Source organism: Sturnira hondurensis, unplaced genomic scaffold (genome assembly GCF_014824575.4).
Source record: "Sturnira hondurensis isolate 20B ecotype Veracruz unplaced genomic scaffold, ASM1482457v3 Scaffold0010428, whole genome shotgun sequence".
Taxonomy (NCBI): Eukaryota; Metazoa; Chordata; class Mammalia; order Chiroptera; family Phyllostomidae; genus Sturnira; species Sturnira hondurensis.
This window is the reverse complement of record NW_028083059.1, coordinates 7,811,604-7,829,113: the sequence shown is the minus strand read 5'-3', so window position 1 is coordinate 7,829,113 and position 17,510 is coordinate 7,811,604. Positions and strand designations below refer to the sequence as shown.

Here is a 17,510-nt window from a genome sequence, read left to right as displayed (position 1 = left end):
TCTTGCTCTATAGGTTTTTCACCTGTGGAGCCACAAACAGTCACTCCCATAAACACACAGACAAACATCCAAGAGTTTATACGGTCCTGCCCGAGTAGGACTGCCCAGGTGGGGATACGTTTTCCCCTTCCAGACAGCCAATTGGCCTCCAGAGGACTTAAAGCTAATTGGCTGCCTAAGAGGTGATCAGTCTCTCCTTCCACCACAAGGGGTGGGCCTGGTCTCGGGCTCTGGTCCCTGGGGCACTTACCAATTGGCGCCTTCTCAGGTCTGGGTAGTTAAAGTCTGCACCCCACCTGCCCAGGCTGAAGAGTGGTCTGGAGGATGACTTCCACGGAGCCAGGGTGTCTGGGACCCGAAATCACCGGGTCTTGTGCTTTTCTTCAGCCGCCGCGCTCCCGTCTTGGTCACTCCCCCACTGCCTTCACCGGAGGCCAAAAAGGCCTGCTCGTGTGAGTCGTTTCCGGGTCAGGGAACCAAAAGTTACAGGAAACAACTCAGCCGCTTTCCGGTGTACCGAGTGGAACTTTACCTGCATGGACCCAGAGGAGGCATCTCCAAATTCTGGGCCCCGAACTCAGGCAGGGGCTTGTTTATATAGTGTTGCATTCGGAAGCGGTTTTACTAAGCCTGCGTGGCAGAAGCAGGTTTACAGAAGCAAGAAAGCAGGGCTGCTGAGAAAGCGGGGCTGCTGATAGGGTCACACAATGTTCTTTTGTTCTTACTTCTTAGTTACTTAGTTGCTCACCCTTCCTTAGTGGCTCAGCAAAGGGACCGTGTCCTGACTTGTCCAGGCTTATCTAGGCAGGTTTCCTGCTACGTAGATTTCATGTAACATGATTTTTAGGCACTTACATCCCTTCATTGTTCAACTGAACTCTAAATAGCTGAGAGCATCATCCTGGTGTATGGAAGTAATTTTACATGGTTGAAGTATAACCCTTGACTTGGAGATAGAGACATGAATTTATTTTAGCTTTGCTTTTTACTAACTGCATTAATTTGGGCAAGTCACTTAACCAATCCAAACATCTATTAATTTAAGAAATGGAAAGAAGATTATTACTTCATGGAGTGGTTGTGGTGATTAAAAGAGAGAATATATTTCAAAACTCATTTTAAATGAAAACACTATATCTTTATTTCTGGTGAGTTAAAAATGAGTAAAGGGAATATTGAGTTTGAAATCATGGCTTGATACAGAGGGAGATAATTTCTAGAGCTTAGACATACTAAATTAATTTAGGATTCGACTATTTAGAGTAATTTTCTTGAGGTACATCATGTACTGTTTAAGAAAAATAATCTCGACAATTCTTCACAGTATAAATTTTTTCAGCTTCATTAATAGTATTTTAAAGTATTTTATTTTGGAAAATCATTGCTGGCATATATATAATATTGAGGATTATAAGCATCTTATAATTTATTCCATGTTAGGCTTCATCTGAATTATGTCCTGTCATGGGAAACATTTCCTGTATTATACCTAGTAATGAGATGGATCTACAGCTGGATTTTATATTTACTTCTGTTTATATTGGTAAAATAAAAGGAGCTTCTACAGGTTGCATTACAGTAAGTATACTTATTTAATTTTATTTTTTCAGTTTTGGATCTTGCACAAGGCATTTCGGACCGTCTTCTCTTTTTTTAGTGCAAATGAAAAGAGAACTGAGAATAACTTCATATGGGGCACTTTAAGTATGTTATTATACATACTTTGAAATGTTTTTAATTAGAGGGGCATTTCTAAAATTAGGGGTATGTCCTAAAATTATATTTCTGATCTGACTATTTGAATGGAGACCATGTATAAGAACTACGTACTATCACTCTTTGGGTTCTAAAGCTAATTTAGTAGTGAAGTATATTTTTATTCAGGGCATAGTTGGGAGCACATATAAAACAATCTCATTTTGCTGGTTTAAATTGTTGTAAACCAAGTTCTCCAAATCACTAAACTTGTTATTTAAGGATCTCCAAGAACAATTCGTGCTCTGTTTTTTGCTTTTTTTCCCCTTCAGTATTCTTCTTCATACAATGTCAGTGAAAGGCAGACTGAGTTTTACTTTGTTTTCTGTATTTTCTCAGCATTCCTGCCTGCTAAAATCCTAGGAATCTTTTAAGGCGTATGCATCTTCCAGAAATCCTTTTTTGATTTCTCCTTCCTACTCAGAGTTAACTTCTCCCTTACTGTATACTTACAGCACTTTGTTTGCATATGTGTCATAATATTGATTTTACATGTTTATAATTGTTTATATTCTTGCCTGAGCCTCTCCATTAGCTTTAAGCCTCTTGTGGTAAAGAGCTATGCTTTCATTTTCGTTTATCCTTCCTAAATGGCTGAAGTTTAAGTAGGCCCTATAAATTTCGGTTAAATTGAATTGACTACATCAGATTATCACTCAGGTGATAATTTTCCTAGAAGTTTTATTAATGTTTCGCTGTGTTATTAGTTGAGCAGGGAATATAAAAATGGTAAGACGTGGTCTCTGCTTTCAGGGAACTTGTAATATAATGGAAGTGGCAGACACACAGATAGATACTTACATTATGGTGAAATGAACAAGGAAATATGTACAAAAAGGGTGCATATGAGAATGAGTACCTATATCTGTCTGGAGGAACCAGGGAAGGCTTACAGAGAAGACAGTGCACGATTTAAGACATAAAATAAATGTTTACTTTGTGACACTGGGGGAAGACTTAATCTCAGTAGAGTAAACATTATATACAAGTCCAACAAACCCTGGAAACTGTAAATAATGAGGACTGTGATATAGTTAAAATTGCTTTGATTGAAAGCACAAGAGCAATTTAGTTTAAAATTAGTATTCTCTGATCACTGGTTTTCAGATAATAATGATTTTGGCATGCTTGGGGTGATTTTACAATTCTTGTGCTTTAAGGAATTTTGTTCACAGTTCATCCCCCCTCAGCATTTTGCTTTTATTTAAATTTAGGTTTAACCAGTTTTTTCTTGAGTACTTTGTAATGGCAAAATTGGGTAACTTCTATATATGATAATAATTGATTAGCTGGGGAGGAAAACCCAACATAAATATTCAACAGTTGTGTTATTACAGAATTATGTGGACTTGTTATGGGCAAAAAACAAAACCAAACAAAAAACTACAAATAAATTAAGGAATAATAAGAACACCTATAATCTTGATTATCTGGAGACAACAGCCACTAATTCTAAAGCGTATATCATTCTATATTCTTCATATTAGAAAGATAGATATTTGTTTAAAATAAAAGGGTATGGCATACATACTGTTTTGTAACTCACCATAGTTATATTAAACTAATTTAATTCATGTACCTGCTTTAGGATACTTGGTTTATCTTTAATTCTTGACTGTTGAACATTTCAATTCTCTCAGTATTTTGCTGTTACAAATAGTAGGGGACTGCAGACACTCAGTAAATGACATAAAGCAGGTTTTAAAAAAATATGCCTGTTGCTCTGGCTGGGTGGTTCAGTTGGTTGGAACATCATCCCGCACGCCAGAGGGTTGTGGGTTTGATCCCAGGGCAGGACCTGTGCCTAGGTTGAGAGTTCAGTCCCCTGTCGGAGCACGTATGGGAGGAGGGAACTGATGTTTCTCTCTCACATTGATGTTTTTCCCCCCTCTCTATTTCCCTTCATCTCCCTCTAAAAAATCAATAAACATTTCTTCGAGTGAGGATTAAAAAATATGTTTGTTGGAACACTTCTTATAATTAAAGTAAAAAACTTAAATGTCTAATGATAAGAAAGTGATTTAGTAAATCAAAGTAAATATACACAGGTAAAATATATGCATGTAAGCAAAGACTGAGGAATTCTGCGAAATTAAAAGCTTTGTTAGAATGGAAAGAGTAGAGAATTTTAAAAATTACAAAAATAATATTCAATTTAAAAAGTCTGAGTTTTTCAAAAGACTTTTAATGTATATATACACACACATATATATGTGTGTATATATATATTTTAAGGCAAAGTCCATGATGCTCTTAACTTAGAAATTAAAGAACTTATTTTTGGTGGGGTGGTAAATATATTAGAGAATTGAGCTTACTCATTTTCCAAATGCGTAGTGAGTGTCTCTATGTACTGTTGCAGACAGTGGAGATATGGTTCTCACTCTCATGATAGTTACAGTTAGCTGAAGTAGAAAAATGCCTATCAAGATAAACTGTTACATAAATTAGAGCCATTTTTTTTTGTTGGACATTTGAGTTACTATCACTTTTTTTTCAGTGTAAAGCAGCAATTTTCAGTCTTTTTCATGTTACAGAACACATAAACTAATTACTAAAATTCTGTGGCACACCAAAACAAATATTTTTTCCCATCTGATGCCAAAAATTAGATATAATTTTTATTTACAAAAAATAGTAGTTACCTGCCCTTTTTGCTCCAAAGTGACTTTTTAAAAATCAGGTTCCTATATTTGTATATAAGGATTTCTTCTGGTACCAAGAATTAACCAATCAGATGCAACCTTATTATGCAGCATGACCAATAAGATATAACTCTGTTATATGACCTATATATTTATGGCTCAAAACAGGGCATTCACAACAAATGGCTATTGTTGTGCAGGCTGTAATTATTATTTTTTTTAAATTTTATTTATTTATCTTTAGAGGGGAAGGGAAGGAGAGAGGAAGAGAAACATCAATGTATGGTTGCTTCTCGTGCATCCCCTGCTGGGAACTGGCCCCGGCCGGGAACTGGCCTGCAACCCAGGCATGTGCCCTGACTGGGAATCGAACCGCAATCGTCTGGTTCGCAGGCCCGCGCTCAATCCACTGAGCTACACCAGCCAGGGCTGGCTGTAATTATTATTATTATTTTTTAAGATTTTATTTATTTATTTACCTTTAGAGGGGAAGGGGAGAGGGAGAGAAACATCAGTATATGGTTGCCTTTTGTGCATCCCCTGCTGGGAGTTGGCCTGCAGGGAACCGGCCTGCAACCCAGGTATGTGCCCTGACTGGGAATCGAACCGCTATCCTCTGGTTCGCAGGCCTGTGCTCAATCCACTGAACTACACCAGCCAGGGCCTTGGCTGTAATTATTTTTAATTTGACAATCTAAGGGAAAAGAGGTCACTTCCTCTGACTAAATAGTCAGGTATTATGTGTTTAAAAGTTCTTGTGCCATGCTGGTTGAAAATCGGTGGTGTAGAGAATGCTCCAACAGATAGGAACATTTCATTTCATATCTGTTGGAGCATTTCATATCTATTGGTTAGATCTTGACTTTATTGATAGCAGGAAAATATTCATTAAGTACCTATTAATGTTCAGAGAACTGTACTGGCTATTGTAGTAGCTCTTATATTCATCCTTTATTTTTAAGTTTAAATAGATATGAAATGACTTCATAGAACTGATTTACCTTACTGCCACAGGGAACATGTTTCTTATTTTCTTAAGTGGGAATTAAATTTTTGCTGGCAATAGGGCTTTGCCTTTCAGAGAGGTTACATGTTGGCTTAATCATCATACAAAGATGCGAATGAGTAGCAGATCCTTGCTGAGCTGAAAGGTTTGACAGGGCGAGAGTACTGTGAAAGAATGAGAGAATAGCATAGAAAGTAGAGCCTAAAGCTACAGAGCTGCACTACTTCTAGTTCATAGTTTTGTAGTAATGACTATAAAAGTTTAAAAGAAACACTCATATGCATTTCATATAACTAGTTATTTTCATTTGCTAAGATATATTTGTTTTTGAGATCAAAGGCCCAGTGAAACATGTCAGTAGGAATTTAGCAATGGAAAATATACCCCTAATATATATAAGGCTGTGTGAAAATGACAGAACAGTAAGGTGAATTTGACTAAGTTGAACTAGATTACATACTTAATCAGATGCTGGAGTCTAATGATAATAGTTACCTTTGATTAAGGGTCTTATCTAAATTTGAGAGAAGTTTAGGAAGTTACCTAATTTATCTACCTTTTGTTTAAGTAGGGATTACAGAGGCAGGATTTGAAACTCAAGCTTAGCCTTAACTCATGTGCCATTTTGTGTGACGTTTGCTTTAGTGCCTAACTTACACTATGAAATGTGAATTTTATATTTGTGAAACTATAATATGAGATATTTTTAAATTGGCAAAAAAATGGAGTGTAAGGAAATCTGTGGTTTCACTAAACATTGTTTTTTATTTGGTACCCATGTACTAAGACCATGTTTGATTCTGTTTTGTGCTCACAGGCTGTCTGTACCCCTGATTTGGTCAACAATTTCATAAATTTGTTGCTCAAGAGAAACCTAACCAAAGAATAAATAAATAAACATAAATTCATTTAGCATTAATAGAAAAACAAATTCAAAGGCCAAGTCTGTTTTAGGTGGCATGTGTAAAATACAGGTGCTCTACAAGTCTTGAGAGTTTGTTTAAAAAGCAACACCTAAGGAGATCAGATATGTACACAAGAGGTACTGAGAGAAAATGAGCATCCTGGCAGAAGGACCAGAAACAGCAAGAACCCTGCAGAATCCTCAGTCAGACGGGAATTTGTAACACAAAGAAAAATGAATGCTGGGGATGTCAACAAAGCCAAGAATCAAACCCTGTTTTGTGGTTGGTTTATTTGTTGAAGTTAGTGATGTCTCTTGGCAGTTTCTTTTGGACTTTGTCTTATTCTTGAAAAATTGAGAAACATTTTGAAAAACATATTAAGCAAAGTCGGCTACTTGGTTTTTTAAATGAACATATTGAGAATTGAATTGTTTGCACAGAGTTCTTTATTAAATTGAATTTATTGGGTGACATTAGATGATAAATTATATAGGTTTCAGGGTTACAGTTCTATAACACCCCGTCTGTACACTGGGTTGTGTGTCCACCACCCCAGGTTAAGTCTCCTTCCATCACCATTCATCCCTCCTTTACTGTCTCTTACTTTCCCCATCCTCCCTTCTCCCTGGTAATCACCATACTGTGGTCTAGGAGGGAGGGGTTTTTTTCTTAATCCTTTCACCATTTTTACCCAGTTCTCCTACCCCAACCCCCTGACAGCTGTTAGTCTGTTCTCTGTATCCATGCCTCTTGTTTCTGTTTTGTTCATCAGTTTTCGTTCATTAGATTCCACATATAAGTGGAATCATATGGTATTTGTCTTTCTCTGACTGACTTATTTCACTTAATACTCTCCAGGTCCATCCATGCTGTTGCAAAGGTTAAGATTTCCTTCTTTTTTACCGCTGAGTAGTATTCCATTCTAGAAATGTACCAAAGCTTTCTCATCCACTCATTTACTGATGGACACTTGGACTGCTTCCAATTGTAAATAATACTTGCACAGGGTTCTTAAATGTCTGTACAACTAAGTGAAACATATACTTGGCTTATTGATTAAAAAGCTTGAGCATTTTTAGTGTGGACTTTTAATATATACTTGTTGGTTTGAAAAAAAAATTATTGAAAATTTTGAATGGAACATTTTGAGTCGTAACTCATTTTTTTACTTTTTTATTTTTCCTTTAGTTCACGCCAAAGTATGTTAAGATCCCATTTCAAGGTAAGCTATCATTGTCTTATGGCCTCTTTTCACTGTAATTTGGAGTATAAAATAATTGGTCAGCTAAAATCGTGAAATCTTTCTGCAAAATTTTTCCCTAATTTTTTCTAATACAAATTTAAGTAAACCAAGGTTAATAATGTTTTCCAACTTAACACTTTTTTTAAAAATATAGTTTATTGATTATACCATTACAGTTGTTCTATTCCCCCCTTCATTCCCCTCCACCCGCACACTCCCTTCCCCACCCTTCTCCCCCCTTAGTTTATACCACGTGTCTCAACTTCTTTAGATTCTATATTTCCCCCACTATTCTCGCCCTCCCCCCTATCTATTTTCTACCTACCATCTATGCTATTTTCTGTGCCTTCTCCCCCTTCTCCTCCTCCACCCCCCTGTTGCTAACCCTCCATGTGTTCTTCATTTCTATGGTTCCACTCCTGATCTAGCTGTCCTCTTGGTTTGCTTTTGTTTTAGGTGTGGTTGTTAATAGCTGTGTGTTTGCTGTCCTTTCACTGTTGATATTTTTCATCATCTCTTTCTTATATAAGTCCCTTTAGCATTTCATATAATAAGGGCTTGGTGATGATGAACTCCTTGAACTTGACCTTATCTGAGAAGCACTTTATCTGTCCTTCCATTCTAAATGAAAGTTTTGCTGGATAAAGCAATCTTGGCTGTAGGTCTTTGGATTTCATGACTTGGAATACTTCTTTCCAGCCCCTTCTTGCCTGTAAGGTCTCTTTTGAGAAATCCGCTGACAGTCTGATGGGTACTCCTTTGTAGGTGACTGTCCCCTTATCCCTTGCTGCTTCTAGGATTCTCTCCTTCATTTTAGTCTTGGCTAATGTAATTATGATGTGCCTTGGTGTGTTCCTTCTTGGGTCCAACTTCTTTGGGACTCTCTGAGCTTCCTGGATTTCCTGGAAGTCTATTTCCTTTGCCAGACTGGGGAAGTTCTCCTTTATTATTTGTTCAAATAAGTTTTCCACTCGTGGCTGTTTCTTTCCCCCTTCTGGTACCCCTATAATTCAGATGTTGGAACGTTTAAAGATGTCCTGGAGGTTCCTAAGCCTCTCCTCATTTTTTTGAATTCTTGTTTCTTTACTATTTTCTGTTTGGATGTTTCGTTCTTCCTTCTGGTCCACTCCCTTGATTTGAGTCCCATTTTCCTTTCCATCGCTATTGGTTTCCTGTGCATTTCCCTTCATTTCAATTAGTTTAGCCTTCATATGTTCCTCTAATTTGTGACTAAGTTCCTCTAATTTGTGACTGTACTTTACCAATTCTGTGAGCATCCTGATAAATAGTGTCTTAAATTGGGCTTCTGAGAGGCTGGCAATCTGTTGGTCACTTAGAGTTATTGGCTCTGGGACTTTGAGTTCTTGCACCATCTTTTGGGCTGTTCGTGCCTGTTAAGTAGCAGGAACGGAGCCCTAGGTTTTCACCAGAGCAGGGCAACTCAGTCGCTGGGTTGTGACGTTGTATGTGGGGCCGGGGTCAAAGAGGGACAATGGCTTCCCTCGGGCGCCCACCTCTGCGACCCCCACCAGCACTGCAGCCACCACCGTCACCAGGGCCACGCGCCCCGCTCCACTGCACGCGAGTGTGCCACTGCTGTCAGCCCTCCACCACTGGGTTCGCCCCCCGGGACCTGCATGGTCCATCTCACTACGCGCGAATGTGCGACCTTGGTCAGTCTGCCCTGCACCCCGACTAGGTCCGGGCTGCCTGCGCTCCTAGGTCTGTCCTTCCCGACCCTGCTCCGCTGCTGGCTCTGCGTCTCTTACCGTCCCCGTTGAACGGTTCGTAGCTGTCGGACTTCCGTATAATTCGGTTTTCTGGTCTCTGGGTGTGTCTTAGTTCTCCAAAACTTTTGTTATATCCAAACTTGGTTGTGGGAGAAGGCACAGTGTTTCCACCTATGCCTCCATCTTGGCGGAAGTCCAACACTTTTTTTAAAAGATTTTATTTATTTATCTTTAGAGGGGAAGGGAAGGAGAGAAGGAGAGAAGTATCAATGTATGGTTGCCTCTCATGAGTCCCCTGCTGGGAACTGGCCTGAAACCCAGGCATGTGCCCTGAAGGGGAATCGAACCATGATTGTGTGGTTCACAGGCCTGTGCTCAACCCACTGAGCTACACCAGCCAGGGCTCCAACTTAACACTTTTTTTACCAGCTTCAAAGGGAGTTAAAATGTTTAAAAATGCTGAACGTAGTATACTTGTTTTAATGACTTTAAGTCAAATAATATAAAGGGACTAATAATTTCTTGGGTTTAACAGAAACAATGTTTTGATAGCAAGAAAAGTTTTGGTGTATAAAAATAGAAGCAATAGGAACTATAGGGAAGGAAGCATAAGGAAATATTTTATTTTTATTTTTAAAGACTTTTAAAGTGTATTTTATTGATTATACTATTACAGTTGACCCAATTTTTTCTTCCCATTATCGCCCTTCTCCTGCAGCACCCCCACTCTCCATATTCCTGCCCTTAGTTCATGTCCATGTGTTTTACGTATGTGTTCTTTGGCTTCTCCATTTCCCATACTATTATTAACCTCCCCCAGTCTATTTTGTACCTACCATGTATGCTTCTTACTCCCTGTACCTTTTTCCCCCCATTCTTCCCCCACCCCTCCCAAACAATAACCTTCCATGTGATCTCCATTTCTGTGATTCTGTTTCTATTCTCTGGTTCTGTTGTTTGCTTTGTTTTTGTTTTTGGTTTTTAGGTTCAGTTGTTGTTTTGTGTTTTTGTTTTGTTTTGTTTTGGTTTGGTTTGGTTCAGTTGTTGATGTTGTGAATTTGTTGTCATTTTACTATTAATACATTGATCTTCTAAGTCCCTTTAACATTTCATATAATAAGCACTTGGTGATAATGGACTCCTTTAACCTGACCTTATCTGGGAAGCACTTTATCTGCCCTTCCATTCTAAATGATAGCTTTGCTCAGTATAGTAATTTTGGATTTAGGTCCTTTTCTTTCATGAAATTTGAACCCGGTGCTCCTGCTACTGCCTTGTCTGCCCCAGTCTGCCGCTTTGCCTTGTGGGGGCTCCTCTCCATCCCAGAATCCTGGCTACCTGTGTCCTGTCCTCCTACTGGTCTGGATGAATGTTTCTTTAACTCCTTGGTTGTTGGACTTGTGTGCAAATGATAGTTGTGGGTTGTTCTTTGTTTTTAAATTGGTGGTGTTTCTTCTTTCGGTTGTGGGAAGAAGCAAAGCTTTTCTGCCTGTGCCTCCACCTTGGCCAGGAACTCTATTTTAAAAATATTTTATTTATTTATTTTTAGAGAGGGGAAGGGAAGGAGAAAAAGATGGAGAGAAACATCAGTGTGTGGTTGTCCCTTGCACATCCCCCACTGGGGACCTGGTCTGCAACCTAGGCATGTGTTCTAACTGGGACCAAACTGGTGACCATTTGGTTTGTAGGACAGCACTCAATCCACTGAGTTGCACTAGCCAGGGCAGGAAAATTTTAATGTACATACACATGTAAAATGGTTTTGCATAGGGGTTAAGAGAGTTCTTTTAAAATACCATTTTTTTAATTTGAATAAGGCATAATAGATTGGAAAATACTTGCAACCTGTAGAGACTCGGGGCATTTTCTCATTCTATGTCTGTTTGAAAATCTTTCAAAATGAATAATGATGCTAAGAAAAATAATAAGAAATGTAGAGGATAACTTGTGAGAGAGAGGCATGAGGAACATATATACACAAATAGTATTTCAGAAATGAACTAGATAACAGGAAGCTTTAGTTCCAAGACTGAAGATGTGGTCAAAATATCTTTCATTAGCCCTGGCTGGTGTAGCTCAGTGGATTGATTGCCGGGTTTTGAACTAAAGGGTTGCTGGTTCGATTCCCAGTCAGGGCACATGCCTGGGTTGCAGGCCAGGTCCTGGTTAGGGCGCGTGTGAGAGGCAACCGCACATAAATGTGTCTCTCCCTTCCCCTCTCACTAAAAATAAATAAATAAAATATTTTAAAAAGTAAATAAATAAAGTCTTTAAAAAATCCATATCATTCATTGGACTCCCTTGATACCCATGTACAGATATCACAAATATATGACATGATTCTAATAATGATTAGATAATATGATAATGATTCTAATATTTGGGAAGCAACTGTAAGTAGTAACATTACATAAGGCGCAAATAATTAGGAAATTTTTATATTATTATGGAATAATGTAACATTAGCAATTTAGCAGAAAAAAAGACCTGTGTTTCAAAAGGAAGTAATAATTTCAAAAAATACAGGGCTGTACTTAAAGACCTGTGTAACAGAGTTACACATCAAATTCTTTTTTATGTAACATATAACATATAATCACTAACATATAACATTATGTTAATTTCAGGTGTGCAACATAATAATTTGATGTTTGTATATACAGTTGACCTTTGAACAATGTGGATTTGAACTGCATTGGTCCACATACACATGGATTTTTTAGTAAATACATAGTTGGCTCTACATATCCCCAGGTTTTACATCTGTGGATTCAACCAACTGTGGATTGAAAACAGTGTTTTCCATCTGTGGTTGGCATTCCTCAGATGCAGAAGGCCTACTATATGCATTGTTTGGTGCCATTTATATTATATAAGGGACGTGAGCACGTACCGACTTTGGTATGTGTAAGGGAGGGGGTCCTGGACTCTGGCACCCTGAGCCTTGTGTTGTTCAAAGCTCAACCCTATTGCCTAGTTATCACCACAATAAGTGGAGTAAACATGCATTCCCTTACTAAGTAATGAAGAATTATTTTCATTATGATTAGGACTTTTAAGAAATCCTATCTTAGAAACTTTAAAATAATATTTTATTTATTTATTTATTTTAGAGAGTGGAGGTAGGGAGAAAAAGGGGGAGAGAAACATTAATGTGTGAAAGAAACTTCGATTTGTTGCCTCTCACACACATCCTAACCAGGGCCCAGGCTCACAACCCAGGGATGTTCCCTGACCAGGAATCAAATCAGTGACCCTTCACCTTGAGGAACAACGCCAATGAACTGAGCCATGTTGGTCAGGGCTCTCGTAGTGACTTTCAAATATTCTCAATACAGTATTTTTAACTGTAGTCATCATGTTGTATAGTAAATCCTTGTGATTTATTTATTTTATAACTGAAGTTCATACATTTTGACCCCTTTTACTATTTTGCTCACCCGATCCTCTGCCTTTTGGAACCATCAATTTGATCTCAATTTATGAGCTTGGTATTGTTTTAGAATTTGTGTAATAAGTGCTGTTATATGGTATTTGTCTTTCTCTGTCTGACTTATTTTACTTAGCATAATATCCTAAAGGTCCATGCATGTTGTCACTTATGGCAATATTTCATTCTCTTTTATTGCTAAATAGTATTCTGTTACACACACACACACACACACACACACACACACACACACACAATATCTTTTTTATCCATTCATCTATTGGTGAACACCACTTAGATCATATCCATAGCTTGGCTATTGTAAATAATGCAGCCATGCACATGGTGATGCACATGATTTTTTGAGTTAGTGTTTTTGTTTTCTTTGGATAAATACTCAGAGTGGTGTTGCTAGATCACATGGTAGTTCTTTTTAAAGACTAGTAGTTTTTTTTTTTTTTCCCCCAAGATTTATTTATTTATTTATTTTTAGAGAATGGGGAAGGGAGGGAGGAAGAGAGAGAAACAGTGTGTGGTTGCCTCTTGTGCGCCCCCAGCTGGGGACCTAGTCCACAACCCAGGTGTGTGCCTTGACTGGGAATCGAACTTGTGACCCTTTGGTTTGCGGGCTGGCACTCAGTCCACTGAGCCACACCAGCCAGGGCTATTTTTAGGTTTTTGAGGAATCTTCCTGCTCTTTTCCCCAGTGGCTGCAACAATTTACATTCCCACCAACAGTGCATAAGTTTTCTCTTTTCTTCATATCCTTACAAACACATATGTCTTATCTTTTTGAAAATAGCTATTCTAATAGGTGTGAGGTAATATGTTATTGTGGTTTTGATTTGCATTTTTATGATTAGTGATTTGAGCACTATTGATGTACCCATTGGCCATCTTTGGAAAAATATTTTTGTTTCTCTGCTCACTTTTTAAAATTATTTTTTTAAAGATTTTATTTATTTATTTTTAGAGAGGGGAAGGGAGGGAGAAAGAGAGGAGAAATATCAATGTGTGGTTTCATCTCATATGTCCTCCACTGGGGACCTGGCCGGCAACCCAGGCATGTGCCCTGACTCGGAATCAAACCAACAACCCTTTGGTTTGCAGTCCACGCTCAATTCACTGAGCTACACCAGCCAGGGCTTCTGCTCACTTTTTAATTAAATCTTTTTTTTTCTAGTGAGTTGTATAAGTTCTTTATATATTTTGGATATTATATTAACCCCTTGTTAGATATATGATTTGCAAATATTTTCTCTTATTCAGCAGGTTTTCTTTTTACTTTATTGTTGAATTCCTCTGCTGTGTAGAAACTTTTTAGTTTGATATAGTTCTGCTACCTTTAACTATGATCTATAAAGGCTCGTGTGCTACTTCTCAGATTCTTGTGATTCAAAAATGGTATTTTAAGGTTTCACCGTTAATATTTATACTTTGTTTTAAATATTGCTCTCTTTTATAACTTTCCTATCCTGTATGATTTTTAAAAGATGATTTTAATTAAAAGTTCTGGGAAAATACTCTTGTCAGTGGTAATGGGTTTATGAGTTTATAGTGGAAGAGGAAAATATTTATCTTCTTTCCAAAATTTAGCCTATCATAAGTTCCTGTATACAAAAATTGTTTAAAAATAAGATATGCATATATAATTTTTTTATAGATGTAGAAGCCAGGGGTTTAAATGTTTATTCTTTTTCAGTAGCAGCTGAGGGAAATTGATTTATCCATATTTATACTAGCTGCAAATTATGTTTGGCTGTGGCTTAAAGAAAATAGTTTCTTTTTCCCTCACAACGAAGAAATCCAGAAGTAGTCTGGAAAGGACTGATACGGTGTTTCTTTGATCATCAGTGGTGCGGGTTTATTTATTTTTTTCTACTCTGTCATCTCTGACACATGACTTTCATCCTTAAGCTTGTCTCATGGTCCTTCTGGCTGCTCATACATCAGTCATCATGTTTGCATTTCAGGTAGAAAGCAGGATTAAGGAGAAAATGGTTAAAAGGACACATGCCACATAACTCTTGCCCTTTTAAGGAGCCTTTTTAGATGTGGAGGCCACCTAACATCTTCTATTTATATATTTTAGCTTGAACTTAGTCATATGATCACACATCTATTTGCAAAGGAAGCTAGAAAACAAATTTTTTTTTTAAAAAAAGATTTTATTCATTTACTTTTAGAGAAGGGGAAGGAAGGGAGAAAGAGACAGAGAAACATCAATGTGCGAGAGATACATCTATGAGTTGCTTAACCCCCAACTGGAGACCTGGTCCACAACCCAGGCATGTACCCTGCCTGGGAACCAAACTAGTGAACCTTTCTGTTCTCAGGCCAGGGCTCAATCCATTGAGCCACACCAGCCAGGGCAGAAACAGAACTTTTTTTTTTTTTAAAGCTGAACAAAATTTGTTTATTTAAACTAAGCATTTCTCAATTTATTTGAAAGCATTTCTCAATTTATTTGATCATTGACCATTTTTTTCCCCTATAACTAAATGGAATTAGTGTTTCTGGAAAACACTTTGGGAAACTGGAAATAGTTTCTTTTATTTCATTTCAGTGTTGGCACTTATTCCATTTAAATTTGTATTTTTTTAGATATTTATTTTTTAGAGAGAAGAAAGGCAAGGAGAAAGATAGGGAGAGAAACATCAGTGTGTGTTTGCCTCTTGTGCACCCCCTACCGGGGGCCTGTCCCACAACCCAGGCATGTGTCCTGACCCGGAATCGAACCAATGACCCTTTGGTTTGTAGGCCTGTGCTCAATCCACTGAGCTACACCAACCAGGGCTAGAAATAGAACTTTTGAAAGCTGGGTATCTTGCTTCCTAAATCCTAAAATTAGGATTCTGTTAGTAAAATTTCTATTAGTGGGTAGGAATAATGATAGGCAACTCCCACTTTCAATGACTGCCATAGCCCTATAATATAATAAACCAAATATTGGGGGAAATTTGGTAATGAGGTAAATATTTCTTATGATGGTGTTAAATTCCTTTTTTAAGGGAAAAATTTAAAAGGATTGTTCCTGAAGAAAATGTAGCTTTCATAGTAAAAACTTGGAACATTTGGTTTAATTATAATTGTCCAGACTTCACAGAAATACTATGAACTATTTGGGGCTGTGGGCTGCATGAGGAAGAAATGCTGAGAAGTTTTGCTGAAGATTCTCACTCTTCTTTTAATTTAATGTCTTTGCTGCCAGTTTCAGTGGCGGCTTTCAGAATGGGTGAATTTCAGTGTTTATGGATCGGAAGAGTTAACATTAAAATGTCTATCCTATCCAGAGCAATCTACAGATTCACTGTAATCCCTTCAAAATTCAGTGGTCTTTTTCACAGAAATGGAAAAAAATATCCTCAGATTTGCATGGCACAATGAAAGATCCCAAATAGCCAAAGCAATCCTGAGATAAACACAGTTGGGGGCATCACACTTCTGACTTCAAGCTGTATTTCAGAGCTGTGGTAATCAAAAAAAGTAGGGCATTAGCATAAAAACAGACACATAGATAAATGGAACCAGACTTGAGAGGCCAGCAATAAACCCACACATATTTTGTCAATTAATTTGCCACACAGGAGCCAAGAATAAATAATGGGGAAAGGATAGTCACTTCAATAAATGGTGTTGGGAAAGCTGGGCAGCCACATCCAAAAGAATGAAACTGAACCCCTATCTCTACGATACATGAAAAACCAACTCAAAATGGATCAAAGGCTGAACATAAGGCCTGAAAGCCCTGGAAGAAATCCCTGAGAGAAAACGTAGGCAGTAAGCTCCCTGACATCCATTTTGGCAATGCTTTTATGGATTTGACACCAAAGCAAAGGATATGAGAGTAAAAATAAACAAGTTGAGCCACATCAGACTAAAAGCTTCCGCACACCAAAGGGAACAACAAAATGAAAAGGCAGCCTGAAGAATGGGAGAAAATGCTTTCAAATCATGTATCTGATTTGGGAGTAATATTCAAAATATAAAATGAACTCATACAACTCAGTAGCAAAGCAAAACCAAAGTAAAAAAAGTTTTTTTGATTAGAAAATGGGCAGAGGGGACCTCTGGCCAAGATAGAGGCATAGGTGGAAACACTGTGCCCCCTCCCACAACTAAATTTCAAGACAGCGAAGTTTTAGAAACAAGAACGCAGCCAAAACAGTGAAAATGGAAATGTATGAAAGTCCGACAACAATAATGAACCACTCAGCCAGACCGGTAAGAGGGGCGGAGTCCGCGGCAGAGCATGGTCGGGCTGGAAAGATTGTTCCCTCCGACCCACCCAGGAGCAGAGGCAGAGGATCCCGCCTCAGTGGTTGGTGGATCCCAGGCGTGGGGTGGCAACGGCCATTGAGGGCGCAGGGCGGCTGGCTGACTGTGGTCACATATTCGCGTGCAGATAAACCAAGTGAAGGAGCAAACAGTGAGACAGACCACTCAGGCTAGGGCCTCAGTGATGGGAATTAGAGCCTGAAAGCACCAACTGGAAAGACTTTCTCAGGGCCGAGGGCCCGGGAGAGGCTCCCAGGTCCATAGAGAGTTCGTTGGAGAGACCCACAGGGTCCTGGAGAGTACACGGGCCCACACACCCCGGATCCAGCACCAGAGGGGCCCAGTTTGCTTGTGGGAAGCTGCAGAGGGGACAGAAATCAGAGAGAGTGGAGCAGCGCAAAGAGCCATTTTTCCCCCCTCTCTCACCCGCCTCCACATACAGTGTCACAACCCAGCAACTGGGTCGCCCGGCCCTGGTGAACACTTAAGGCTCTGCCCCTCATACATAACAGGTGTTA

The 17,510-nt window shown here is 38.5% G+C and overlaps 1 protein-coding gene across 8 annotated transcripts in view; it reads left to right on the top strand.

Moving 5' to 3' along the window:
• SENP7 (SUMO specific peptidase 7) overlaps nucleotides 1-17,510 on the top strand; it is a 139,126-nt gene that overhangs the window by 93,594 nt on the left and 28,022 nt on the right. For all 8 annotated transcript variants that reach the window (XM_037058965.1, XM_037058968.1, XM_037058967.1 and 5 more), the window contains 2 exons: nucleotides 1,441-1,578; nucleotides 7,500-7,533. In XM_037058965.1, the coding sequence (XP_036914860.1) occupies nucleotides 1,441-1,578; nucleotides 7,500-7,533 (172 nt within the window). The remainder of the gene's footprint in view (nucleotides 1-1,440; nucleotides 1,579-7,499; nucleotides 7,534-17,510) is intronic.